The sequence below is a fragment of the Rhizopus delemar genome, genomic scaffold, assembly GCF_000149305.1.
Source record: "Rhizopus delemar RA 99-880 supercont3.7 genomic scaffold, whole genome shotgun sequence".
NCBI lineage: Eukaryota > Fungi > Mucoromycota > Mucoromycetes > Mucorales > Rhizopodaceae > Rhizopus > Rhizopus delemar.
In genome coordinates this window covers 1,707,515-1,722,285 of record NW_027137833.1, presented here as the reverse complement: position 1 = coordinate 1,722,285, position 14,771 = coordinate 1,707,515, and the positions used below count along the sequence as shown (strand labels likewise).

The 14,771-nt window shown below is 35.1% G+C and overlaps 4 protein-coding genes across 4 annotated transcripts; 3 read left to right on the top strand and 1 right to left on the bottom strand.

Moving 5' to 3' along the window:
• Nucleotides 1-570: 570 nt before the first annotated feature.
• Nucleotides 571-2,687, top strand: RO3G_09850 (uncharacterized protein; the record flags this gene model as incomplete). Its single annotated transcript, XM_067664435.1, has 4 exons — nucleotides 571-796; nucleotides 852-1,558; nucleotides 1,610-2,064; nucleotides 2,123-2,687. 4 exons carry the CDS (start codon nucleotides 571-573, stop codon nucleotides 2,685-2,687), a joined length of 1,953 nt encoding a protein of 650 aa, XP_067520536.1.
• A 328-nt stretch (nucleotides 2,688-3,015) lies between these two features.
• Nucleotides 3,016-3,180, top strand: RO3G_09849 (uncharacterized protein; the record flags this gene model as incomplete). The annotated part of the gene is made up of 1 exon (XM_067664434.1): nucleotides 3,016-3,180. The coding sequence occupies one exon, from the start codon at nucleotides 3,016-3,018 to the stop codon at nucleotides 3,178-3,180; it is 165 nt and encodes a 54-aa protein (XP_067520535.1).
• Nucleotides 3,181-4,767: 1,587 nt separating this feature from the next.
• On the bottom strand, nucleotides 4,768-5,551 carry RO3G_09848 (ADP-ribosylation factor-like protein 8B; the record flags this gene model as incomplete). Its single annotated transcript, XM_067664433.1, has 5 exons — nucleotides 4,768-4,885; nucleotides 4,934-5,095; nucleotides 5,156-5,310; nucleotides 5,373-5,441; nucleotides 5,498-5,551. The coding sequence occupies 5 exons, from the start codon at nucleotides 5,549-5,551 to the stop codon at nucleotides 4,768-4,770; spliced, it is 558 nt and encodes a 185-aa protein (XP_067520534.1).
• Nucleotides 5,552-7,855: 2,304 nt separating this feature from the next.
• RO3G_09847 (uncharacterized protein) lies at nucleotides 7,856-11,462 on the top strand (the record flags this gene model as incomplete). The annotated part of the gene is made up of 7 exons (XM_067664432.1): nucleotides 7,856-8,155; nucleotides 8,214-9,037; nucleotides 9,095-10,223; nucleotides 10,273-10,624; nucleotides 10,767-10,975; nucleotides 11,039-11,181; nucleotides 11,246-11,462. The coding sequence occupies 7 exons, from the start codon at nucleotides 7,856-7,858 to the stop codon at nucleotides 11,460-11,462; spliced, it is 3,174 nt and encodes a 1,057-aa protein (XP_067520533.1).
• Between the last annotated feature and the right edge of the window lie 3,309 nt (nucleotides 11,463-14,771).

The following is a 14,771-nucleotide window of genomic DNA, read 5'->3' as shown; positions in this document are numbered from 1 at the left end:
ATTCACGGGAATACTTTACATTAGTGCACAGACAATCCGAACTATCGGGGATTACAAAAAAGTTGACATAAAAAATCAGCATTTTTGTATTCCACTTTCTCTTTTTTTTCACTTATGGCGCAAACTGAAGGATATTCGTCTATTCCTGAAGAAAGGAATGAGAACGAGGTAGACGGCCAACAAGGAAGAGAAGCTAAAGACAGCTTTTTTAAGAAAATTAGAAAATGGTGGTCTAATGTAAGCAGGCCTACATCAGAAACTGCACCTCTGCTCAACAGACGCACAATGACTTTGGAACCACCCAAACCTAGCCCCTTGAAAACTATTTTGCTTATAGCTGGTTCTCTTATTGTAGTTGTCGTATTGCTTATAGTGATAATAAGTAGTGCTGATAGTGCAGGTAAATAATAGATGCTTAGACAACATAAATGTTTTTAATGAAATACATTAAAAGATACACCAACAAGAAGATTATCAAATGCTGAAAGAATGATGCTTGATTTACCTTCTTCTAAAAGACTCAAGAGCTACTTGAAAAATTATACATCAGAGCCTCATGTTGCTGGGACAATGTCGGATAAACGCCAAGCAGAATGGACACGACAGAAATTCAATGAGTTTGGTATTCCTGGTGCAAAAATCGAGACATACTATCCCTTGCTGAACTACCCTGTTTCTCGTCGACTGGCTATTGTCTCTGGTCCCGAAGAACTTCGGTACGAGGCTAAACTGAGAGAAGACAGAATTGATGAAGACCCTACCACTGAAAATCCAGATATTGTGCCATTGTTTCATGGTAAGATATTTGAGTCAGAATATAGGCAGGGCGAGTGCTCATCCAAAATTGGTAGGATATTCTAAAAATGGAACAGCAAAAGGCCCTGTTATCTATGCGAATTATGGACGTCTGGAGGACTTTCAATTTTTAGTGGATCAGGGCGTACAAGTGAATGGAAGTATTGCACTCGTCAGATACGGATTCAACGTACGCGGATTGAAAATAAGAGCAGCTGAAAAATATGGATGTGTAGGTGTATTGATTTATAGTGACCCTATTGATGATGGGCCATTGAATAAAGAGAATGAAGGCCAACCTGCAGAATCATACCCAAATGGCCCTTGGCGAGCGCCAAGCTCTGTTCAGCGTGGTTCAGTTTCTTACATATCCTTGGGGACTGGTGATCCTTTAACGCCCGGTTATCCTGCCACCAAAAATGCTACACGTATCCCTCAAGAGGAAGTAAACAGTCTACCTGGTATTCCATCTTTGCCTTTATCGTGGGAGGATGCTTTACCTCTTCTCAAAGCCACCGAGGGCCACGGTGTGTTTGGTGAGTTTGATTGGGCTGGAGGACTAGACGATGTCCGATATTACAGTGGGCCAAGTGAAGGAATGATTGAGATGGAAAACATTGTGAAATATAATGTGACGCCAATTTGGAACGTATTAGGCCGTATTGAGGGCTCTGTCGAACCACACCGTTCTATTATTATTGGTAATCACCGTGACGCATGGGTTGCTGGTGCAGTAGATCCTTCTTCGGGATCTGCTACCTTGGTAAATGTTCCCCTGAAAGAAAAAGAGATTTATTCTAACAACTTGCCTTAGCTTGAAATTGCCAGAGTTTTAGGCCAAATGTTACAAACAGGATGGAGACCTAGACGTACGATCATTTTGGCTTCATGGGATGCAGAAGAGTATGGTTTGGTTGGTTCAACCGAGTGGGTCGAGGACAACATTGGTTGGCTCAAAGAGGAAGCTGCTGTTTACATTAACTGTGATGTTGCTGTTGCAGGTCCTCACTTCTCTGCTGCTGCCTCGCCTTCTTTGAATAAAATCTTGTATGAAGTAACCGGTATGATCAATGATCCACACACAGGAAAGTCGGTGTATGATGCCTGGCTTGAAAGATCAAATGCTGTGAGTGTTCCTACAGAAAAGCCTGTAATTGATGTGCTTGGATCTGGCTCTGACTTCACTGCCTTTTTGGATCATGCTGGTATTGCAGCCATTCATTTAGGCTTTGAAGGAAACTATGGTGTATATCACAGTGTTTATGACAGGTAAAACAATGCAAATCTAATTTCTATGAAAAAAAAAATATTTATCTCTTCCTGGTAGCTTTCATTATATGGAAAAATTCGCTGATCCTACTTTTGAATATCATGTAGCCATGACAAAGATCTGGGGTTTATTGACGTTACGTTTAGCTGATGATCTTATTTTGCCTATTCATCCTTTAGACTATTCTCAGGAACTTCAAAAATATGTTCACAAATTGCACTCTTATGCATCGCCTCATTCATTCCCTACCCTCAAAAAGTCTGTTCACAATTTGGTCAAATTGGCTACTAGTTTTGAGACCAGTTTGGAGCAAATCAATGAAAAATTGAAGGCATTCAACCAGGATGATGATAAGAAATTGGCACCTAGATGGGCAAAGCGCGTTGAAAAAATGAATCAAAGATTAACTCAATTTGAGCGAAGTTTTATTGATCCAGAAGGAATCAAGGGTCGTGAATGGTTTAAGCATGTTGTTTATGCCCCTGGATTATGGACTGGTTATTCTGGTCAAGTATTTCCTGCTATATCTGAAGCATTCGATGAAAAGAATATACCTTTAGCTCGACAAGCTGAAAGCAAAGCTGCCCAATGCGTTCAAAATGCGCAAATGGTTATTTCTTAAAAACATGGTTCGCATTTACTGTTTAATTCATACGAATGCTTTTTCTTAATGTTATTAAATCGTTTATTACTTTTTTTTACGAGACTTTGATATATTAAATATAACAATTTACATTGATAAAAAGAATTTATGTATTAGCGGCTGTATTTTAGACACGGGCCCGATCGTCACGACATGACCGGTTTCTGTTTTATAGAATAAGTGATCTACACCTTTCATAATTCGTTTATAAACTGGATTATCAGGTCGTGTTTTAGATCCATTAATAGCGTCGTCATAATCCTTTGGGTCACCATAGGCGGTTGATATTCCATTTTGATCACAAATAATGACGCGGTTTTTGATAATACGTAATGTTCCTTTATCAATCAATGAGACTACTCTATTTTTGCTTTTCGAATTTGCGTTGAATAATGGTGTTGATGCTCCTTCTTTTACTACCGGTGGAATATGTGAAGAAGATGTTGATGCTACAGTAGGTGGAACTTTTTGATTCGTAAAGGATGATGATGCTGCTACAGTAGGTGGGGCATTCCTATTGGATGGCAAAGAAGGTGATGCTTTACTAACTGCTGATGAAGTTGGCATGATAATAGGTGACGCTCCTTGTCTAGGTATAGGAATAGCTGGTTGCTGAGGTGGGTATGACTTTTTTGGAGCTGTTTTTACATCTAATTTTGCCCTTTTCGAGAATGGTTTATTTTCATCTGGTTCCCTTTGTTTTCCTTGCCGATGAGCGCCTTTTGTTGCGTCTTTATTCACTATAGTTGAAGTCTTGCTTGTTGGAGGAGTTGGAGAGGATTTGTCTTCTATAACAGTTGCAGAAAATACTGAAAGCTCTTCTTTTTGACATTTGATCAGTTCTTCATATTGTTGTTGATGTCTTTGCAGAATTTCATCAAAGCCTTTAGTGAACTTTTTCTATTAATAATAATAATAATAATAAAAAAATAAGCTCAAATCACTTTTGGTTACAAAATAAAGATTTACTCTTAGAATGACTAAAGAATCGTGTTTTTTCTCAGTTGATCTATCTTCTGGGATAGCGTCTTTAGGATCAGTAGATCTTTCAGGCTCGTATGTTGTATTTATTGTAAATAGTTCGCTGATTTTAGTTCTATTCCCAACTAAAAACTGTTGTCCACTTATTTCTTCACAAACTGTGACATTAGGTTGAACAAAAGAATTCTCATGAATAGCTCTGAATTGTTCTTCATAGTTCCATAGCTCTTTTGTTTGCTGAAAACTCAGTCTTTGCTTTTGTCTATTGTGTCTAGTTCTTAATAGATCATAATGTCGTCTTGTGTTTAAAATATTTAATGGTGTACCCGAAGGTAAATATAAATCCTTGTTACTACATAAATAAGATTAGGCAACAACATGGGTCAATTGCAATCAACTTTTTTTTTTACTCTAAATCTGTCTCTTCAAACGCCCAAAATGGATAATTTTGTGTAAACATGTAGTTTATAATTAAAAATAAAAAGAAAAAAAAAAAAAGGCCTAAAATTCACCATGTATTCTATTTAAAAATAAAACCTTTTTTTTTTTTTTTTTTTTTTTTTTGATCCGCAAGTCTTATATCCTAGGTCTTTCAACTACTACACATTATTCTGTTTATGAATAAGATTTTTGTAGGAAAGATATTTCAGAGAAAAAGCACAACTAAAATAAAACAAAACAAATTGGGAGGCTAGAAATGATTCACTAAAGACCTACTTTAATTAATCACTTATTCATATGGGCACAAAGAACATTATAACGTGTCATGTCACTTGTGTTTTCTGTTCTTTTATATATTCAAACTCTTTCTAGCAAATATTATTGTTATGCTGACAGTTACTTGGCTTTCTTTGCAAACAAAAAAAAAAAAAAAAAAAAAAAAAAAAAAAAAAAAAAAAAAAAAAAAAAAAAAAAAAAAACCTGGACTAAAGGGGAGGAGGGATTAGGCCAAAGGATTTTATTTGGAAGGGGGGATTTCAATCGCCCAATCAAAATTCCAACGGCCAATATTTTGATTTACAAAGAAGAGAAAAGGGGATAATAAGGATGGTATATGTAGTTGAATGATAACAATAAGTTATTTATGCCCTTTGCCTGCTTTTATAAGCCATTGTAAAGTGATATCGATGTTTACTTGATTCTTTGCTGAAATAGAATAACAAGATACTTCACGATTTATAATAGATTTAAGGTGTCTATAAAATTTAATTAGCTAAATAAATAAATAAATCAATAAAACTTACAGTGCTTCTACTAGTTCTTCTGCGGTTAATGCCTCTGGTAAATCATTCTTGTTTCCTAATACAAGTACAGGGATATTTGCCAACTGTGGTTTGTCTAACAAGTTTTTTAATTCTGTATTTGCTGCTTCTAATTTGTCACGATCCGCGGCGTCAACTACAAATCTTTTTATTTTGTTAATAAATTCTAAAGTATAATATTCATATCTTTCTTTATATCTTTACACTATAGCATTCACTCCACGACAATATCTCTCCCACATACTTCTGAAACGTGGTTGTCCTCCAATATCCCACAACTTCATTGTAACGTTACCTTTTGTTACTTTACGCATATTAAAACCAACTGTTGGTATAGCATCTTCTATAAACTGTCCAGACTATCACACAATATATAATCAATCGCATGATTTTCTCTAATAAAAAGAAAACTAAAACTTACTGCTATAACATTCACAAGCGTTGTTTTCCCGCTATTTTGAAGCCCAACCAAAGTTAACTCCATTTCAGTCTAATAAAAAAGGGTTATCAACACAGCTTTCTCTTTCTTTGATATATTCTTTTTACTTTAAAAAACAAGCTTCTTAACCAATCTATTAACCGTTGAAAGATTCCAGACATTGCGTACAACAAACGAAATAAATAAAGAAAAAGAAAAAGAAAAGTGAAAGAAATGAAAAATAAGAAAACATTTTTTTTTTCTGTTTCATGGTGCCATCACGTGTGTACCTTTACATATAAACTCGATTTTTGCATTATTTCATCCTCTCTTTCTTTCTCTCCCTTTCTCTCTTTCTCTTTCTTTCTCTTTCTTTCTTTCTCTTTCTCTGCTATTATTTCTCTTTTGAGTTTTCATAAAAAAGTAATATAAAAATATGCAGGAAAAAAAGGGGCTCATTTTGAGTGCAAATCATATTTATTCTATGTACAACTGTTGTATAAAAACAAAGTTTTTTTGTAGTCAAAACCACATAAATAATAATACTCTTTACAAAAATAAAGCTGATAGAAATTAAGTTCTTTTTGTTATCAGTTAAAAAGAAACTTTAAACCGCATATGTCGCCGCTAAATATGACATAACACAAGGTTTATCTACAACTATTTCAACCAATTTTTTTTTTTTTTTTTTTTTTTTTTTTTTTTTTTTTTACCTGATCCACTGCTTATTGTTACATTAGTCATTTTAGGGAACTGCTTAAATATCAGGTCATTGCTTTATTCAGACATTACTCTCTGTAGTGGTTAACCGCCATAATGCTCTATATTTCTTTGTTGGCAATTTGATAACAATTTTCATGAGCTGATCTTCTATCAACATAAACATTTGAGAAAAGTTTTGAAATTGCCCAACTAATTTGGCTTTATTTTATAACAATCTTGTTGGAAAAGATATTATTTTTTTTTCGCCTTCAAGATACACATAGAATAGATTTGAACTAGCTCATTAAAATGATATCCTACTGTCACCTTTCTCAGTGAGAAGTGAAAAGTAATAGTAACTTTGTGACTTTGCTTTAATTGTTTTTTTTTTCTTTCTTTTTTATCACCCAAGAAAGAAATGCGATTTGCACAAAAGACAGCGTTCATTACAGGAGCAACACGAGGCATTGGTCACTGTATCGCTGAAGCTTTTGCTCGTCAAGGAGCAAATACCATACTTGTTGGTCGTGATTTTGACCGAGTGAGATCAACACAAGAATTTTTTCAAACAAACTTTGTTAATCAGTCTCACCAAGGTGTTGTATTAAATATTTCGAATAGAAGTGAAATAGATGAAGTTTTAAAAGTAAAAAAAGGTCATAGCTTGTATACCTTTGCTTGTATTCACAACACATCTTAGGATACGCTAAAAGGCCAACAAGTTGACTACTTGATTAATGCAGCTGGAATTTCAAGGGATAGCTTATTTGTACAGTTAAAAAATGAAGACTTGGATGACATAATGAATACAAACTTATTGGGCACAATGAGATTGACACAGCATGTGGCTAAATCAATGATCAGAAAGAGAAAAGGTGGATGTATTATCAATATATCCAGTGTTATTGGTTTAGAAGGGAATGTAGGACAAACAGCTTATAGTGCTTCCAAAGCAGGTCTGGTTGGGTTCACCAAATCACTTGCAAAAGAATTAGGACCTTTACAAATCAGAGTGAACGCAATAGCACCTGGATTTATTGACACAGATATGACATCAACTATAGACAATGATAAAAGATCAAAAATACTATCTAATATCGCTTTACATCGCTTTGGAAAAGTAGAAGATGTAGCATTAGCAGCACAATTTATAGCAGAGTCTGATTATATTCATGGTCAGGTGCTGACTATAGATGGTGGATTAATGATTTAAGGCGGATAAAAAATTTCCGCCTTATTTTTTTTTTTTTTTTTTCTTTTTCGGCATTATCATTTATGCTTTTTCTTTTTTCTTTTCTTTTTTCTTTTTTTTTTGTTACATTTGCATTGTTTCTCATTAAAGGATAACAGAGAATAAAACAAAAAAATAATGGCGGCTAACGATAGCAACCATAATAAGAAAAATAATCCTTTTGAGGATACATCCCCAGAACCGTCCCCTTGGACAGAAGAGCAGTCTCCTTTTAGTAATAGTCACTCACCTTTTAATCCATTTGTTACCTCGGAAGAAGCTAATGCCCAGACTTTTTCTCAGCATTACAATCCAAATGACTTTATCGACTTACAAAAGGAACCTTCCCCTTCTGCTACCTCTTCAACTCAGTCCTACTCTAAACCTGAAACAATCAATCCACCGCCGCAACTTGCCTTGTTAATAAATGAAAGTAAAAGTAATACAAAAGGTAAGTTTCAGAGAAGTTTAGTCCACCGATAAAACTTATTGTGTGATAGATTTAGCTGAAAACTCCATAGTTGAGGATAATGATACAACACAATTGCATACAATGGAAAATGGCGCAAGCACCTCACCTTACGCACGAGCCAATTTGCAATTACCCCCAAAAAGAAAACAGAGTTGGCGGGAATGGATCGAAGGAAAACTACAGGGACGTTCGGCACCCGTTTCTTCTGGTGGCATTCGAATCATTCACATCAACAATCCCATAGAGAACGACGAACAAAGGTTTCTGCATAATAGTGTAACAACTGGAAAATACAATTTGATTACTTTTCTACCAAAATTTTTATATGAAGAATTTTCAAAATATGCCAATATTTTCTTCTTGTTCATATCTTGTATTCAGGTAAAACAACACAGCACATTCTCTCTCTCTCTTTTCTTTTATTGATATCTTTCCTTAGCAAATACCTGATGTTTCTCCTACATCAAGATGGACTACACTAGTGCCTTTAGTCATCGTTTTGCTCATCACTGCAGTGAAAGAGGTGGTTGAAGATTGGGGAGTACACAGATCTGATGCTGAGCTGAATTCAAAAAAGTGTAAAGTGTTGAATAACTTTTCTCTCGAAACAAAGTCATGGAAAGATGTGAAAGTGGGTGATATAATACGTATAGAAAGTGGAGATAATTTCCCTGCGGACCTCATCTTGATCAGTAGTAGTGAACCAGATGGTTTGTGTTATATCGAAACAAGCAATTTGGATGGCGAAGTCAATTTAAAAATCAAACAGGCCCTACCTCAAACATCCAATAATGTGACCGTAAACGATATGATGAAATTGCAGGGTGTTATTAAATCTGAACAGCCAAATAATCGTCTCTATAATTATGAAGGTACGCTCTCTATTCATTCATACATGGATCCTCCTCGTGAAGCTCCATTGGATATTAATCAACTGCTCCTCAGAGGTGCTCAACTTCGTAATACATCGTGGGTTTATGGTATTGTCATCTTCACCGGTCATGAAACTAAGCTGATGCTAAATTCAAGCAGAAAGCCTTCAAAGGTATCCAATATCACCCGAATCACGAACCGAAACATCATGTACCTCTTTTGGATATTACTTGGTATGAGTCTTGCAGGTGCTATTGGCGGCGTTTTATTCTCCATGTATAAAGGTTCACAAGCAGCCTACTTGCCCCTTCACTCCTGGAGCCACGGTCAAGAATTTGGCTATGATATTTTGACTTATTTGATCTTATTTAGTGCTTTTATTCCTATCAGGTAATGTTTTTAAGAGTACAACATGTGATTCTCGTTCTTACTTTATATTCTCGTTAGTTTAATGGTAACAATGGAAATTGTCAAGTTTGCTTTATCTTATTTGATCGAAAACGATCTTGAGCTGTACTATGATAAAACAAACACACCTGCCGCTGCGCGCAGTAGCAGTCTAATCGAAGAATTAGGGCAAGTCAAATTTGTGTTTTCAGACAAGACTGAAAATTTGACATGTAACGAAATGCAATTCCGTCAGGCATCTATTGCTGGACAATTCTATGCAGACCAAGTCGATCCTGATAGACGCGCTCGTGATGACGTACAAGATCCTAATGCACAATATACCTTTGATCAATTGAAGCAGCATCTCAGCACACACTCTACCGCCAATGTAATCAACGAATTTTTGACTTTATTGGCTGTCTGTCATACAGTCATTCCAGAAAAAGTTCACGAGAAAATCGTTTATCAGGCCTCTTCTCCGGATGAAGGCGCCCTTGTCAAGGGAGCAGCCTCCCTAGACTACCAATTCCACACCCGTCGACCTAATTCGGTTACTTGCACTATTCGGGGCCAAGAGTTGGAGTATCAAGTGCTGAACATCTGTGAATTTAACTCATCAAGAAAGCGTATGTCAGCCGTGATCCGAGGACCCGACAATAAGATCAAGTTATACTGTAAAGGTGCGGACACAGTGATCCTCGAACGTTTAGCCAAAGAGAATCCATATGTGGAACCGACCCTGATGCATTTAGAAGACTGTGCTTCAGAAGGTCTTCGTACCTTGTGTATCGCCATGCGTGAAATACCAGAGGATGAGTATGCACACTGGTCGCAAGTTTACGAAGCTGCATCAACAACCATCGTCAACCGTGCTGAAGCGCTTGATAAAGCAGCAGAACTAATCGAACGGGAGCTATTCTTGCTTGGCGCGACCGCGATCGAGGACAGGCTTCAAGATGGTGTACCAGATACGATTCATACCCTTCAAGAGGCTGGAATCAATATCTGGGTATTGACTGGGGATAGACAGGAAACAGCAATCAACATTGGATATTCTTGCAAACTGTTAAATGAAGATATGAGCTTAATCGTTTGCAATGAAGATAGCCATTGGGATACAAAAGCCTTTTTAGAAAAGAAACTAAGAGATGTGAGCGAGCTCATGACACGAGGAGAGGAATTGGAGGTAAGGGAATGAGTGTGTTCTAAAGAGCTAAAAATAATATTCCTTGTAGCCTCTTGCATTGATCATTGACGGGAAAGCTTTGACTTTTGCTCTTGAAAAGGACATTGAAAAAATATTCTTTGATCTTGCCGTTCTTTGTAAAGCTGTGGTATGTTGCCGTGTATCGCCCCTTCAAAAAGCCCTTGTTGTAAAGTGCGTTAAAAAGTATGATACTTCTATTCTATTGGCCATTGGTGATGGCGCCAATGATGTGTCTATGATCCAGGCTGCTCATGTTGGTGTAGGCATTAGTGGCGTGGAAGGTCTCCAGGCTGCTCGAAGCGCAGATTTTTCTATTTCACAGTTTAGATTTCTGCAACGACTATTGTTGATACACGGTGCATGGGCTTACCAGCGTATGAGTAAAATGATCTTTTACTATTTTTACAAGAATGTAACGCTTTATTTGACGCAGTTTTGGGTATGGCAGAAAAAATTGATTGACTTCTTGTGCAGGTTGTAATCATTTCTCTTTATAGTATGCGTTTTATAATGGATTCTCAGGTTCAACACTCTATGAATCATGGACCATGTCTTGCTTCAATGTCTTTTTCACCTTTTTGCCACCTATTGTGATCGGTGTCTTTGATCAAACAGTGTCCTCTCGTATGTTGGATAGATATCCCCCGATGTATATACTTGGTCATAAAAATGTATTTTTCAATCAAAAAAAGTTCTGGGGATGGATCGCCAATGCCACATTTCATTCTCTTGTAAGCGTTTCTTTTCTTAGTTATATTTGTATTACAGAAAACTAATTTTCTTTATTTTTTTAGGTCTTGTTTTTCTTGGGCGTAGCAGCCTTTAAATCAGAAGGCGAGTTTCGTAATGGGTTACTAAGTGGGCAGTGGTGGGTAGGTGCAGCCGTGTTTTCGAGCGTATTGGGCTGTATTCTGTGGAAAGGAGCATTGATTATTGAGTAAGTCGTTGCTTGATGACTTAGGGTTCCCGTAAACCCCACTAACAAACTTTTTATTGATTAGTTACTGGACAAAGTACACAGCAATGGCAATGATCGGATCCATGGCCATTTGGTTTCTGTATCTCATTATTGTTGGCTATATTGCTCCGGCGGTATCCGTAAACTCTTTACCTGAATACTATGGTATTGTACCAATGTTATGGGGCAATCTCAACTTTTGGTTGTTCTTGATCATTGTTCCTTTTATTTGCAATCTGCGTGATTTTGCATGGAAATAGTAAGTTGTAAGCTCATTGAGATAGGTATACTAACAGATCAACAATCTAGTGGACAAAGAGTTATGCGGCCAATGCCATATCATCGTATACAAGAGATTCAAAAATATAATTTACCAGACTATAGGCCCCGTATGGATCGCTTTAGACAGGCAGTCAACAAAGTTCGTCGCATACAGCGGTTGAAGCGTAACCGAGGCTATGCTTTCTCGCAAAACGAGTCTGACCAAACAAAGATTATTAGAGCTTATGATACAACAGTTCAAAAACCAGATGGTTTCTAATATGCATTTTCTTTTAATTTTTTCAATATACTAATAAAATACTATAATTCTTTTCTTAAACTTTCCCATATTACCCTTTGTTGGCATACACAAGACAAAATTACATATCACACAGAATTTTTAAGAAAAAAGTAAAGCATGATATCTCATCCACTTTTAATTTTTTTAAAAGTCATCTAAAGGTGTCCATGTTCTCCGGATTGCTTTTGAATATACATCTTTGAGGGGCTTGAAGCATTATAGATTCATTTATTTATGGGTCAGAGTATACACGAGCAAGTAATTCAAGTAGTGATGAAGAATTTCAGATATAGTATTTATATTTCTTGTTGTTCTAGTCTATAGTAAGCATATATGGGATGTTAGAATTAGGAGCTGTTTCTCTTGCTATCCTAAAGACAATCTTATCATGTATGCATAATTACATGTACTAGATGATCCTAGACATTCAATCCTTGTCAACAAGAATAGCCAGCTGCATCTGATGAACGGTCGATAGGAAATTGTCAAGCTACGTAGGCACAGTAATATCACAACTAATTTATTGCTAATATAGTGTTTCATAAGAGACACTTATTTATAAATAACGATCAAAAGCAGTAGATGTTGTAGGTGAAGCAAAATGAAATCAAGGGTTAGGACTTGATAGTATCCCCATCAGTCATGATTCAATATGGTAGTTGTAAAAGATGGTGCAAGACGCGTTTAGTTTTCTTTAAATTTGTTTTATAAGAGGTTACTTTTGTTGGAATTCAGATTAAAAGCTGATTAGGCTTTCAAAATGAACGAGACAAACAATAGCCTTGAACTCATTGATTTCAATTCATTAATTTTAAGCTTTGGCATACTATATTATTTTATTATATTTGATATAATCTACATCTGGAAAAGATAGCTTAACTAGCTATCAGTCTGAAAATATTTTAGGTGGGATAAAGTAGTAAATGCTTCAGAGATTTATGATTGAATACTGCATTATAAAGCATATTAAAAGCTTTATTAAAAGCAATAAATATATTTCCTTGAACACTAGGGCATTTTTATTCTGATTACTCCTCTCCTCATAATAAAATAACGCTTTAAATTTAATAGATCCAATACAGACGTTTGTTTTTATATCTAAAAGACAAAGCAAAATAGGTCATCCGTATAAGTTAAACTACTATCTACAAGCAATAGTTTTGAAATAACAAAAAGTAAGCACCCGATACCTACAAAAATACTGATGTTTACATCCCCATTGTATAAGCATTACATTAGAGCATAAACCATAAAGAATAGACTTAAATGGTATTGTCTTTTTATTGTTGTATGTATATTATTATTAAAACCACACCTCTCATTTAAATTTAACTTTGTTACATTGGCCGAGATTTGCTTATAATCCTTAAAACAAATAAAAGTTAAGTAAACATATAACACAATTACATAGAATTTTTTTATACTATGACTATGAACAATGAAAAAGATTCAAGTTGTTTTTATATAATAATTTCTTTTTTCCTGAGATAGAAACCTGGGATCTCAAGAAATTATTTATACTTTGTTTTTATTTCAAATCTTCGTCAATTCAGTTTATTAATTACAATAGAGAAATGGAAATGAAGTTTGCATACCCCTTTTAGGTGTAGCTGTAAATCTATAAATTATTTTTATCAGATCTTATTTGTGTACAACAAGAAAAAAAAAATGGTTGTCCTAATTTGTATTAAAGAGCAATCGAAATAATATTATTTTTTTCATTGAAAATCAGCTTACTATTTCTTTAAATGTGTTTGGTTGATCATCAAAAAAGGGAGACAAATTTGCCCCGATGAGGGGAATATGCATCTTTGTATATAATATATTGCTTTACAAAACGGAAAAAAGGTTTAAAGCTTAGTTAGATGATCTTCCAAAGAAAGACAAAGAGAGAGAGAGAGGAGAGAAAGGAAGAGGAGAGTATAAAGTCGCGTGTAATTTTTCAGGAGCTGTTCAAATACTCATTTTGTTTATTAAAGAAAATGAAAGGGGAGATTTCTTGTTTACAACGAAAAAAGTACAAACTACAGCAGCCACAGCAACATGGCTTTTTTTTTTTTTTTTACAAAAAAAAACCAGTTTAGAAAGGAAGGGTTTGTATAAAGAAAAGGAGTAAAATTATATACAATAAGAAAGAGGGAAATAAAAAAGCTTATTCCACGCAAAAGATTTGATCGTAATAATAAGGGATGCAATATAAGTACAATAAAATAATTTATTTAATGCATAAACTATGTCTTTTAGGACCATTATTGCAAAGATAGCAAACTATTACGTTTATTTCACTCTCACCAATAAATAATAGAAAGGCTTCAACTGTACATGATGAGCAAATATTATGCTCATAGCTATTAAATTGATGCAAACTGAAGATTAAACAGTAAAGTATCTGTGAATAAATTAGATTGATGCTTTGAAACTCGTCAATCTATCAATCCCTCTTCTCCGTGAAGGCAAAAAAAAAAAAAAAAAAAAAAGAAAAAGAAAAGAAAATCAATTTCATAAGATAAATCTTTGGAAGATGAAAAAAAAGAAAAGAGTTTATTTTTCATTCCTCTTCGAGTAAGTATAACAAAGAGGAGCTAATTAAGTAAAGAAAACTAATTGTCCACAATTGATACTATCACCAGGAGTAGAGCAATAGCTTGTACTTTCTATAGAAGAACTTGTATCTGAAGAAATAAGGGATGGGTTATATGTTTTATCGTTGGTGTGATAATAGTTGAATTGAGGGTAGCATGGCCTCTTTTCGGGTATAATCGTGTTGTAAATGCTTCTTTCTTCATCGTCAGTATAATTTTCTGCGTATTGTAAAACTGTTTGTGTGATGGATTCAGAATAATACATTTGAGGTGCGAATGATTTATGTAAAAAATTATGATAATTATGCTTGATATGACATGGTAAAATGGTATTTTTTGTTGTAATGGAGGGCTGCTTTACAAAAGAAGGACATGTTGAAATATGAAATCGTAGTTCAGGAAGCGATATGCGAAGTGCAGGGTTA